The sequence below is a fragment of the Meles meles genome, chromosome 2 (assembly GCF_922984935.1).
Source record: "Meles meles chromosome 2, mMelMel3.1 paternal haplotype, whole genome shotgun sequence".
NCBI classification, from domain to species: domain Eukaryota; kingdom Metazoa; phylum Chordata; class Mammalia; order Carnivora; family Mustelidae; genus Meles; species Meles meles.
The window spans coordinates 149,562,086-149,574,850 of record NC_060067.1 but is presented as its reverse complement, the minus strand read 5'-3'; the positions used below and the strand labels follow the sequence as shown (position 1 = coordinate 149,574,850).

The 12,765-nt window shown below is 35.7% G+C and overlaps 2 protein-coding genes across 2 annotated transcripts in view; one reads left to right on the top strand and one right to left on the bottom strand.

Moving 5' to 3' along the window:
- ABCE1 (ATP binding cassette subfamily E member 1) overlaps window positions 1-9,961 on the top strand; it is a 31,462-nt gene extending 21,501 nt beyond the window's left edge. The window contains exons 11-18 of the mRNA XM_045998152.1: window positions 1,195-1,416; window positions 2,597-2,656; window positions 2,758-2,816; window positions 4,693-4,803; window positions 4,880-5,022; window positions 5,150-5,272; window positions 6,673-6,784; window positions 8,271-9,961. Coding sequence (XP_045854108.1) covers window positions 1,195-1,416; window positions 2,597-2,656; window positions 2,758-2,816; window positions 4,693-4,803; window positions 4,880-5,022; window positions 5,150-5,272; window positions 6,673-6,784; window positions 8,271-8,318 — 878 coding nt within the window. The 3' untranslated portion in view covers window positions 8,319-9,961. The remainder of the gene's footprint in view (window positions 1-1,194; window positions 1,417-2,596; window positions 2,657-2,757; window positions 2,817-4,692; window positions 4,804-4,879; window positions 5,023-5,149; window positions 5,273-6,672; window positions 6,785-8,270) is intronic.
- A 1,829-nt stretch (window positions 9,962-11,790) lies between these two features.
- Window positions 11,791-12,765, bottom strand: part of OTUD4 (OTU deubiquitinase 4) — a 47,819-nt gene continuing 46,844 nt past the window's right edge. The window contains exon 23 of the transcript XR_006817462.1: window positions 11,791-11,846. The gene's annotated coding sequence lies outside the window, so the exon portion shown is untranslated. The remainder of the gene's footprint in view (window positions 11,847-12,765) is intronic.

Genomic DNA, 12,765 nt, shown 5'->3' with positions numbered 1-12,765 from the left:
CTTCAAATTTATATTCCTATTTAATTTTTGGTTTTAATTTTTTTATCCTCACATTTATAATTTTTAAGTAGTTTTAAGACCAAAAAAATATGTGCTGACTTTTGGCAAGATCTTTCATTCGTTCTTTCAACAAATACTGGAATACCTGTGTTCTAGGCTGAGGCTGTATACCCCCCTGATATGGCTCTCAATTCTAGAGGATATGAGTAACCACCTTAGGCTTTCTTTCAAGATCTTCCAGGTTTGAGCTACTGTCTTTCTCAATTATCTTAAATATAGGAAACAGTGAAAACAGATCTTTTCATTTTCCCAAATAACCCACTTTTTCATTTCTGTGTCTGCCATTGTGGATCTTAACAGTTTGGAGGGATCCTCATGTACAGTATGTTTTCTTTCTGTTACTAAAAGATGTTTAAATAATAGTGTTGGGGCGCCTGGGTGGCTCAGTCAGTTGAGCTTCTGCCTTTGGCTCAGGTCATGATCACAGGGTCCTGGGATCAAGCCCCGTATGGGGTTCTCTGCTCAGCAGGGAGCCTGCTCCCCCCTCTTTCTCTGCCTCCCTCTCTGCCTACTTGTGATCTCTCTGTCGAATAAATAAATAAAATCTCTAGGAAAAAAAAGTGTTTATTTTTGTACAGTGAAGCCAAAGAAAATTTTAAATGAAGTCTGTTCCTTACTCTAAATATATTACAAACCTGCAAAATTAATCTGAAAAAAATGCAGTATATATTATAACTTCAGTTTGTGGTATCTAGATCTCATGTGAAAATGCATACTCATAACTTTATTTAAAAAATTATCCCCAAATTATATCATTTTATGTCTGAAAATATTCCATTTTTAACTGTCATTTTTTTCAGAGAAATTAGAAGTTTTGATTTAAAAATACAGCAGAAATGCCACCATATTCTTCTGCATATTGGAAAAAAACCTTACATAAGTCACGTCATAATGAAGAGATATGCTTTGTGTATATAGACAAATATATATGCGTAGGTTATCTCAACTTGCATTAGATACGTAAAACACCATGTTATCACTGCATGTTACCACAAACCCACAAAAATTTGAAATCTGTGCTTAGATTGCTCCCAAGAGAACGTAGGGTTTTGCTTTTATATGATAATTTCTTGCTGTGGAGAAAAACTAGTCTTTAATTGATCTTTACTAATCTGTTGTCAATGACTCCAACAGGCATAAACATTTTTTTGGATGGCTACGTTCCGACAGAAAACTTGAGATTCAGAGATGCATCACTTGTTTTTAAAGTGGCTGAGACAGCAAATGAAGAAGAAGTTAAAAAGATGTGTATGTATAAATATCCTGGAATGAAGAAAAAGATGGGAGAGTTTGAGCTAGCAATTGTAGCTGGAGAGTTTACAGATTCTGAAATCATGGTGATGTTGGGGGAAAATGGTAAGTTTTTCTTCCTTTATTTGAAAGTCTGTTCTGTGGGGCGCCTGGGTGGCTCAGTGGGTTAAGCCTCTGCCTTTGGCTCAGGTCGTGATCTCGGGGTCCTGGGATTGAGCCCTGCATCAGGCTCTCTGCTCAGCAGGGAGCCTGCTTCCCCCTCTGTCTGCCTGCTTGTGATCTCTGTCTGTCAAATAAATAAAATCTTTAAAAGAAGAGAAAAAAAAGGAAAGAAAGTCTATTCTGTTTATCCAGTAACTTAGTTTTAGCTACTCCATGAAAAACTGACTCAGTTGTAGGTCTGGGAATCTAGGCTTAAACCCATACATTTCTCAGTATAGCTCATATTTTGTGATGTTGTACGATTTAATATTGTCATTCAATCAACTTTATATTTTACATATTTTGTTTCATAACCTGTGGTGAAAATAAGATTTTTTTTCCCCAAGCTAGTTTTTCTTTGTATAAATTGATAGGACAAAATAGGTAATCCAAAAACAATCTAGTTCTTTCTTGGCATTTCTCCATTTGAGCTCTCATTTTAAATTCAGGCTCATTTTTGCAAATAGTTTTATTATCTAAATTCTCAGTATTACATTGCTGTCATAAATAGAGCTGTGAGTTGAATTTGAGTACAAAAAGTCTGGTATTGCTTTCAAGATTTGAAAGAGTTAAAAAAAACAAAAAGACCCCACAAGATTTTAATTGTATACTTAGAGCTTGTAAATCTGTAAAATTCCCTGGGAGGATTATGCAATGTATCAGTCCATTAACTAATGGAGGAAATTTGAACTGGCTTGCATTTGACTTAAATATTTCATATAAATGGACTTAAAAGGATGTCTCCATCATAACAATAATACCACTTAACAATAAATTGTATTGATATTTTAGCTAAATAAGTCTTACAAAAACTAACCCTACTTGTATTTCAGAGATCTATCATTTATTAAAACGGCTATTAATAAGATTTATTAGTCTATTATATTCCTCCCAATTAGTTTCAAATGATACGTTCAAAGTGAATCGTCAAAGTTTTGAGTATTTTTCTGTATAACCTTCAGAATTTGGTAATGTCATTATATATCTTTAAAACTAATTTCTTATTAAAACCCAGGAGTATACAGTGATTTACTATAAATGTGAACCATTTTTCAAGTCTGTTTGTTGTATGTTGTATTGACAGGTACTGGTAAAACAACATTTATCAGAATGCTTGCTGGAAGACTTAAGCCTGATGAAGGAGGTACTGTTGTATATTGTTGACTGTTTTTACTCTGTCACACATGTGAAACTTTGAAGATAGGGTAATTCTCAGTGTCTTTTTTTATTTGCATTATTTTACAGGAGAAGTGCCGGTTCTAAATGTCAGTTATAAGCCACAGAAAATCAGTCCCAAATCAACTGTGAGTAACAATTCTGTTACTTGGTTATTAAAGGAAAGTTTATATACACACACACTTACAGTTTTAATCTTTCACTGTGTCAAAATTTTTTAGATTATTTTCTGTATGGTTTTACCAAAAGTGGCTAAAGAGTAGCATCAAGACGTCAGACCTTGATTCCAGTGTTAGGAAATGCTTCTAAAATCTGTTTGACATCTTTTTCCAAAATAAAAACCTACTAATGTGGGGGCATCTGGCTGGCTCAGTCAGTGGATCATGTTAGTCTTTATCTTGAGGCCGTGAGTTCAAGCCTCTTGTTGGGTGTAGAGCTTGCTTTAAAAAAAAAAAACAAAAAAAAACCTGACATTTAATGTGTTTTATTCTGCATATAACATGAGCAAAAACTAAGGCCACCTACAAGATAGGAGAATACTTTTGCAGATTATTTAATAGTAAGGTACTTATATCCAGAATATATAAAGAACTGTTACAACTCAGTTTAAAAATAGGCCAAGGATTTGAATAGTCATTTTTTTCAAAGAAAATGTACAAATGGCCAAATAAGCATGTAAAGATGCTCAGCACCATCAGTTATTAGGAAAGTGCAAATAAAACTATAGTGAATATAGTTCACTTTTTAAGTCATCCCACTAGGTTGACTTAAAAAGACAGTAACAAGTATTGGTAAGGGTATGGATAAACTGGAACCTCATGCATTGCTGATGGGAATGCAAGATGTTATGGTAGAAGAGCCACTTTAAAAAAAACTTGACAGGGCGCCTGGGTGGCTCAGTGGGTTAAAGCCTCTGCCTTCGGCTCAGGTCATGATCCCAGGGTTCTGGGATCAAGCCCCACATCCGGCTCTCTGCTCGGCAGGGAGCCTGCTTCCCTCCCTCTCTATCTCTACCTGCCTCTCTGCCTACTTGTGGCCTCTGTCTGGCAAATAAATAAATAAATAATCTTTAAAAAAAGAATAGTTGACAGTTCCTCATATGATTAACATAGAATTACATATGAACCAGCATTTCCACTCCTAGTTACACAAACCCAGGAGAAATGAAGACCTTTCTCAACACAAAAATTTGCACACAAATGCATTATTCATAGTAGAAAGTGGAAAGCCATCTCAGTGTCCATCAACTGATGAATGGGTAAACAGTGTGGTATATCCACACTATGGAACTATGGTACTTGTACTCAGTACCACTTTGTCAGGCCTATTTGAGATAGCTTACAATAAAAATTTTATTTTTGATACTTTGTATAAGCTTAGCTTTTAAGTTCTCAGACTCGGTCCTCTTCTAAAACAACAAGCACAGGACATCTTTTTTTTTTTTTTTTTTTTTTTTTTTAAGATTTTATTTATTTATTTGACAGACAAAGATCACAAGTAGGCAGAGAAGCAGGCAGAGAGAGAGGGGGGAAGCAGGCTCCCTGCCAAGCAGAGAGCCCGATGCGGGGCTCGATCTCAGGACCCTGAGATCATGACCTGAGCTGAAGGCAGAGGCTTTAACCACTGAGCCACCCAGGCGCCCCAAGCACAGGACATCTTAAGATTCATCCCCATCATGTTAGGCGTCTTGTGTTATCTTTCTGGTTGCCAGAGGGTACTTGATACCCATGCTGACCTTGAGAATTATACCTATTCTCAAGTGATAATCTTTCTTGAAACAGTCATTTACTATCAGGTTTTAAGATGCTTTTTTTACTTATTGGACATGATCGGTTTTTAACATAAAAATTTCAGAACATGCTACAGATGATGAATAAGCATAAAAATATATCTGTGGGTGGCAAACATACATTTTTTTGCTCTGGAGCTTAGCTTTGTCAAGACTGATAATTAGAGGAGTTCTGTACTGAAATAAAATTTCAATACTTTTCTCACTAAAAACAGGGAAGTGTTCGACAGTTGCTACATGAGAAGATAAGAGATGCTTACACTCATCCGCAGTTTGTGACTGATGTGATGAAGCCTCTGCAGATTGAAAACATCATCGATCAAGAAGTACATACTCTGATTTTTATTGTATTTTAAACTTTGTATGTCTCTACATAGTTTGCTAAACTTCTTCTCCAAATAGGTGCAGACGTTATCTGGTGGTGAACTGCAGCGAGTGGCATTGGCACTTTGTTTGGGCAAGCCTGCCGATGTCTATTTAATTGATGAACCATCTGCATATTTGGATTCTGAGCAAAGATTGATGGCAGCTCGAGTTGTCAAACGGTAATGTCCTGCCAGTAGGAGTATTATTAGTTTTAATAATGTGCACTGGCATCCAACGGTGCTTAATACAGCATTTGAATAGTTGGTAATAGAAAACTGGAAACATTTTCAAATTCATGTATTTTAGTTTCATACTCCATGCTAAGAAGACAGCCTTTGTTGTAGAACATGACTTCATTATGGCCACCTATCTAGCAGATCGAGTCATCGTTTTTGATGGCATTCCATCTAAGAACACAGTCGCAAACAGGTAAAACGATTTTCTGAAACATTCAACCCTATTTGTAAGCTCTTAAAATTAAAAAGTTATTAATCGGAATTTTCCTTTAAGCTTATAAACACTTATCATACCATTTTAATTTTTAAAGAGGTAGCCAGTAATTCTAGGAATGATTGTGACTTGCATGATTATTCATGTTGAATATATATAGGTTGGGACTAGAAAAACTAGTGTTCAGACCTTAGAACTTCTGACCCAGGGAGATAAGCATGCAGAGCTCTGGGCTGCTCACTTTTTCTTGCACGTTGACGTCTGTCTACCTCATTATTTGGATTTTCAAAACAGATTAAGATTTTGATTCCCTCCACACCATTGATGCACTATACAGCAGATAAAGAAAACAAGATGCTCATAGGGTACTTGATTTGCCCAACTTACGCTGCTAGTGGTAATGCTCACAGTGGACCCCAGATACCTGGTACTGATCTACAACAGAGACAAAATGAATGATTTTACCATTTACCATTTTTTTCTTTTTCTCTATTGTCTTGAATGAGAGCATTTGTCATATAAAGAAGTCTAACATTCAAATCAGTGTAATGAGAAATTTCTTATACTTTTTAGTGCTACAACCTTATGTTAGTTTGAAACATATGGAATTACTGATATGCCACCATCTTTTTCCTATGAAAATAGCAATTTCATGGGATCGCAACATGTTTCTGATATTAAAGAGGAATAGAGTTGCTATTTGACTAATTCACCCCAAAAATTAAAGAACAGAACTTCCCAAAATTCCTTTGTTTTCATTTTAAAGTTTTTACCAATTGACAATTAACATATTTCTTTGAGAGGGAAATTTCAGAGACTATAGAAAGCTTATTGAATTCAAATAACAATCCTTTATATTTACAAAAATGTTTAAAATGTTCCACAAGTATGATGCAGTTTAGTATGATTTAAGAATTAGTGTGGGTGAAAAAGATGAATAAAGCATAGAAATTGAAAAAGGAGTTACAAAGTATAATCCTTTGTGCTGTACATATTCCCTCCAGTGCCAACTTTCTGATGTTAATGTTACCTTTTCTGTTAGATTCTCTACTCCCCTGAAAATGTCAGATTGGAAATTCTGTAATCTCCTAATTAAACTCTTGTTTTTCTCAAGTAGTATTTCTTAAATGTTTCTTTTTCCAGATCAGAAGCCTAGTTTAAACTGGGTTTGTTTTTCACAAAAATGTAGCCAAATAAACTAAACAGTCCAAGCAAAGACCCTTCTGAGCGTAGAATTTATAATATACTACGATTATACTATTACCTAGAGAACTTATGATTGGGGAACTATGAGGGAACCATGCTGCTCTTCATCCCAAAATGTAGTGAAATTTGTGGGATAAATTTTAATCACAGTTGATGTCTTATTTTTCCTCTAGTCCTCAAACCCTTTTGGCTGGCATGAATAAATTTTTGTCTCAGCTTGAAATTACATTCAGAAGAGATCCAAACAACTATAGGCCAAGAATAAACAAACTCAATTCAATTAAGGTAGGTAGAAAAACTCTTAAATCGTGGATAAGTTCTTAAATAATCGGAAGGCATGTTTCATATTGGAAAGCTGTTTCATAAAAAAAAATTGTTACTTCGTTAATTCTAAGATTCATATTTTTCACCTGAATATCTGATGGCATCCTCCAGTCTGTTAGGCAATAATGATGCAGTTGCTTTTGCTACGCAAACTCAGACCTGTTCATGTTATCTCGGAGCTGTACCCCCACTACTGTACTGCCTGCATTGAGTTTAACTGTCGTTTTAAATATCTTCAGAAAGATCACACTAACTCACTGTCAAAACAAGGAAGTTTTTACAGAAAACCATGACCACTTTCTCTCATCTGTTTTTCTTCTAGTGCACACACAGCAGCCAACACCTGATTAAAATATTTTACGAATCCAGACACGCTCCTTCAATGAGCATAAACTTTTTTTTTTTATTTGACAGAGATCACAAGTAGGCAGAGAGGCAGGCAGAGAGAGGAAGAGGAAGCAGGCTCCCTGCTGAGCAGAGAACCCGATGTGGGACTTGATCCTAGGACCCTGGGATCATGACCCGAGCTGAAGGCAGAGGCTTTATCCACTGAGCCACCCAGGTGCCCCACATCATGTATTATTAAGAGGCCGACACAGTGTATTATTGTCTTTAGACTTTGCTGTGTATTTTGTATAAAAATTATTTTACTGTCTGGTCAGGATAATGAAATTACAAGTTCTGACTTGAAAAGTTTTTGTTTTAAAAATCATATTAAGTAGAAAAGAGGAACTAAATTCTATAGCACTTATACACAGCTTAATTTTCCTAAGAATTCCTTCTAAAGTGTTACAGATGTTATATTTATCTTTTTCTTGTGGAGAGACCCATGGTTCTGGCCCCAGATAGACCTACTCATCATTCCTCTGTGCCTACTCATCTTAGTCGTCATACCTTGATCCTAATAGGAAACTCCTAGGCAGATAGGTGGATGGATCATTACTGGACAGTCTATAAACAGTACTGGGAAAAAATACTTTTATATGCACTTTGTGTAATAGTTCTCAAACTGACAGTGTTAACCTTCTGGACTAGAGGCTTATTAAAGTCAAAATGATGAGGGGCTCCTGGGTGGCTCAGGAGCCTATTTGTGATCTCTGTCTGTCAAATAAAATCTTTAAAAAATAAGTAAATAAAGTCAGAATGATGAAGTGGAATTTAATAGTTTAGCTGAAAATAGTATTTTATATAGCAAAATTTTACATACATAAGTAAGGCATGTTATATAAAGGGGCTTTGCTTGAGGTTTTCTGGTGGTAGGGCTAAGTAACAGAGGTCCTAACCTTGTCTTTGATTTAGTGGATCCAGGAATATCCAGATGCAGATAGTAAGTGCAGAGGAGGTTGTAGAGGTGCAGTTGTAAACACTACTAACCAATACTGTGGGTGAAAGTCTACCCTCACATACAGGAGAATGGTGTTGATTTTGTTGTTTCTCTGTTTTTTAGGATGTAGAACAAAAGAAGAGTGGAAACTACTTTTTCTTGGATGACTAGACTGAATCAGAATATTGAAAAGCCATTTCTTAAAGAAAACATTTATTGGGATTTTTGTCATATAAAACTTTAATCAGGTTTTATGCCCCACATACTCTGGAGCTTGAAGTATAATTTACTTAATGTAACATCAAAAGCCAGTTGTGTTGTAAATTACAGTCTGAACACAGAAAATGCATTTCTGTTCCTGATGCCCTTTTTATGTAAAATGAAGACATTTCAAGCTACACAAATTACCTCCAAGTTTTCATGATATATGGGAAGATTTTCAATAGGTGTTAGCATATTCATGTACCAAATGCTGACCAGTGTTACCCCCTTTTAAAAATCTTGAAAAAGCTTTCTGTACTTAGTGTTTGCCAAATATTCCTCTATAATGAAACTGCCCTTATTTTAAAAGCCGGTCGAAGACTCCACTGATGAAATTTGATAAATAAACATCAGGATTATATTTGTTATTTGTTTTCAGTCTTTGCACGAGGTTTTCAGGGTGTTGAGACTTTCAAAGGAAGAGGATCTACTACTATAAAACACCACTGTTTGGAAAATGGCCATGCTCCCAACTTAAGCATTGTTTACAATGTTTTTGGTGCTTTTAATTATCTTTTAAGTATCAAAAGTCACTTCAACACCCTTCCCCCCATCCACCAGAAAAATCCCTAACTTTACTATGAATTACTCAGTTTTAGTATTCCATAAGATTCTATATTCTATAATTCTCAAAGTAACATTCTTTACACAATTGTACAACCACTGATCAAGATTTAGGAAAAGCATTTTAAAGAATATTTGCTTCCTTTAAAAGTATAGGCTCAAAATCTTTAGAGTTGATGCCTAAGCATCTATGTAATTTTAAACTTCCACAGATTTCTAATGGGCAGCCAAGGGGAGTAAGCCACTTTCCTAAAGGCAACATTAACGCAAACAAGTCCCCAGATAGCAATGTAAAACACCTCTTGGTACCAAATATACTCACCTCCATGTTTGAATGTAGAGGACATGATCTAAACCCTATTTGACTGGGGACGGGGGGCAATTTTGGATACTATGTGTAGCAAGAGCTCTAAAAACTTACCCATATCTTTTGAGTTCTGAGTTTGAACAGTGGGTTGTGGTGTGACACCACTTTCAATTACATTTCTAATGCACTGAACTGGAACTAACTTATACTACAAGTGAGGAAAAGAGTTTACTAAAGAAATTAATGGGGCAAGCAAAATAGAATTGGAAATTACTGAAGACTTTAGAGCTCCTTGAAACAATGTTAATATGCAGACAGGGAATAGAAAATATGGTTTAACTGGTCCCCATTAGGCCTTTTTAAAAAAAAATTTAGAAGTAATCCATAAATACATGTTTGTGTGAAAAATTCAAACCTACTGAAATATATGTAATAAAAAGTTACAATCTCTCCTCGCATTACCAAAGGTAATCCCAAAGGTTACCAGTGTTTGCATTTAATAATATATATCCTTTTATGGTTTTTTTCTGTGCACTTACCTAAGTGTGACTATGTAAAGGGTTTGTTTTGTACATAAATGGGATTATACTAAAATAAGTAGTACCTATTTTTAAAGATAGGTTAAATTTGTGAATGATTATTTCAAGTATATTGAATAAAATAAGACAAAAGTTTTTACTTACTGATTCTGTATTCTGTCCTAGAGAAAACACTTGTGATAAAAACACAGCTCTACTTAACTGCTGATGACAGAATATGTTTTAGTTGTGATATTGTTCATGTAAATGAAAATTTTTAAAATATGGATTTAGTTAAATTTTTATATAGCAATAAGAATTTACAGTTGTGCTAACGAAGTTTTTCTATAAAAATCAGTAATACCAACTCAAATAACACCAACAGTGCAGATGTTAGCTATTATATTTAGAAAGAATGCTCAGTATGTCCTAATTGGTAAGCATCTCTAGTCTAACACATCATTTATATGAAAATATAAAAAATATTAAAATATCAAAAGGACACTCAAGACAATAAGCCTTTGGGGAATAACAGCTTTGTTAAAGAACAGGTAAGAAATTGAGATAAATACACATATAGCCATTACCTTTTGAATTTTGGATGCTATATGTATCAGCTGTTCAGAGATCATTTATGTTTTTACATCTTCAATAAAGAGATAATCTGTACTATGTTCAACCAGTGTATGGCAATATTAACATAATTTTAGACTGTAGCATTTTGAAGCCCAGTCTCAAATCTCTTGCTTTTAACTGTTATTTTGGCATCTGGCATGTAGTTTGCCTTCTGTGTGTAAAGAATGAAACTATTTGCTAGAGAGAAAGTAGGAAGACTGGATAAACTACTCAGTTGGTTCTGTGGTTTCTTTGGGATCCATTAACATTTAGATACATTTATGTCAAGCTCTTAACCCAGTGTCTGGCATATGATGCACACTTAGGGGTTCAGAAGAGAAACTTCTGCATTGGAGAGTCATAAAGGGCTAAGTGAAGGAGTAGGTAGCTCTCAGGAAAAATAGCACCTATAACAACAAATGATAAACTTGCAATCCTGTCCAAGTAATCTTGCCTCCTTGGCTGAGGTCTGTCTCCAAAGAAAGGTTCTACATGAGCTTCTGCCAGGTGACCCAAGTGTATTACCGCCAGCTGGGAGCCAATTTGCATGTTAGCTTGCAAAGAGTAACATGCTCAGTGTTTGGGATTTTTTAGGTATAGGGACTTTTCACTCTTTTGACTGTCCTATTTAGTGGGATGCTCCTAGCTTTAATACAAATGCATTAGTTCCAGCCTCCAACCTTGCATATGCCCCAGTCTCGCCCAGACCTACACAGTTCTCAAGCTAATCAGACTGTCAGCCATGTCCATCCATCCCTTCTCATGGGCTGCACAGTCTTGTGCCACTTCCAAGTCTGTGCCTCCAGTTTCTGGTCTCAGTTTTTGGCCCTAATCTGTGAATATCCCATATAATTGCACATGCCTTATAAAATTACTTAAATGCTTTTACTGACTTCTACTTCAGAATTCACAAGAAATACGCAAGAAGTTACATAGTAATATGTACATCCCAAATAGTAGGTGTACTAGTTGTTTTCTACTCCATAAGCAGGTGGTTAGTCCAAAGCCAGACTTCATTTAAAAGAAAATTAGCTTACTACACAGAATTTTTGCTGACAGTTAAGTAAAATATTAAAAGGGCTACGAAACCATGAGAATCACACTGCTCATTTGTCTTTACATCTTTGATCTAGTTTTTTTTTTCCTTAAGTGGGAAATATAATCACAGGAATGGTATGTATATAAAAAAGGATGGACTTTGAAGCTCCAACTTCTAATAAAGTCAGATCTAAAAAATGCTTTTTTTTATAACCAATGTTTGTAGCTTCACTATTCTGTTGAATGCATGATTCACTTTTTAAAGAGCTTTCTAAATTTAAGGTTTATGCAAGGAAGCTATTTAACCTCCTTCTGTAGTAGTCTCATACTATTTCCTAGACAAACAAATACTCAAAGTGAAAAGCAAACCATAATTATAGAAAGCTTTAAGAGAAACTATATAAACATTTCTGGTCACTTGGTTTCACCTTTTATCCCATCCACTCCAAGTGACCAATTGTGAAAGGGCTCTACCAAGACACCCTTCTTGCTTTTCTCATATTCCACAGGTTCTCTACTGACTACATGGGGAAAGACAGTGGCACTCACACCGCTAACAGCGAAATGCTTCCCGTCTCTTCCTTTCCCTACATTCCAAGGTTCTGCAATACTTCATTCACCTACTTGGGCAATCCCAAACAACTAGCTTCCATGTCTAACCAACTTACATTCCCAGCTTGCTGCCTCTGTTCCCACATCACCTCCCCACCAAACACTTGTACTGAAAAGGAAGCCTTTCTTTCAGGCTCTCCTTCCCGGGTAAGCCGTTCTTAAGACAAAGTCCATATAATAAGTAGATTAAACAGCATTAAGGAACTTGGATTTTCAAAGTGCTTAAGTGTACCTGCTACTTCAGTTTTCAAGTAAAACTTTTGAATGACTTTTCTTCATTAGACAAGTAATAGAGGTAAATCTCAGCAATACTGTGGGTCTTAAGGTAATCAATTTTTTTGGTTTCCCAGTGCATATAAATGTTTACACTACAGGTGTGCAGTAACAGCATTATGTCTAAAGACAATGCACGTAACCTTAATTTAAAAATATTTTATTGCTGGGCGCCTGGGTGGCTCAGTCACTGAGCATCTGCCTTCGGCTCAGGTCATGATCCTGGAGTGCCAGGATCAAGTCCCACACTGGGCTCCCTGTTCAGCAGGGAGTCTACTTCTCTCTCTGACCCTCATTCTGCTTGTGCTCTCTCTCAAAATCTTTTTTTAAAAATGTATATATATTTTATTGCTAGAAGATGCTAACCATCAACTGAACTTTCAGCAAGTCCTAATAATCACTGATAACAGTTCACCCCAACAAATATGAT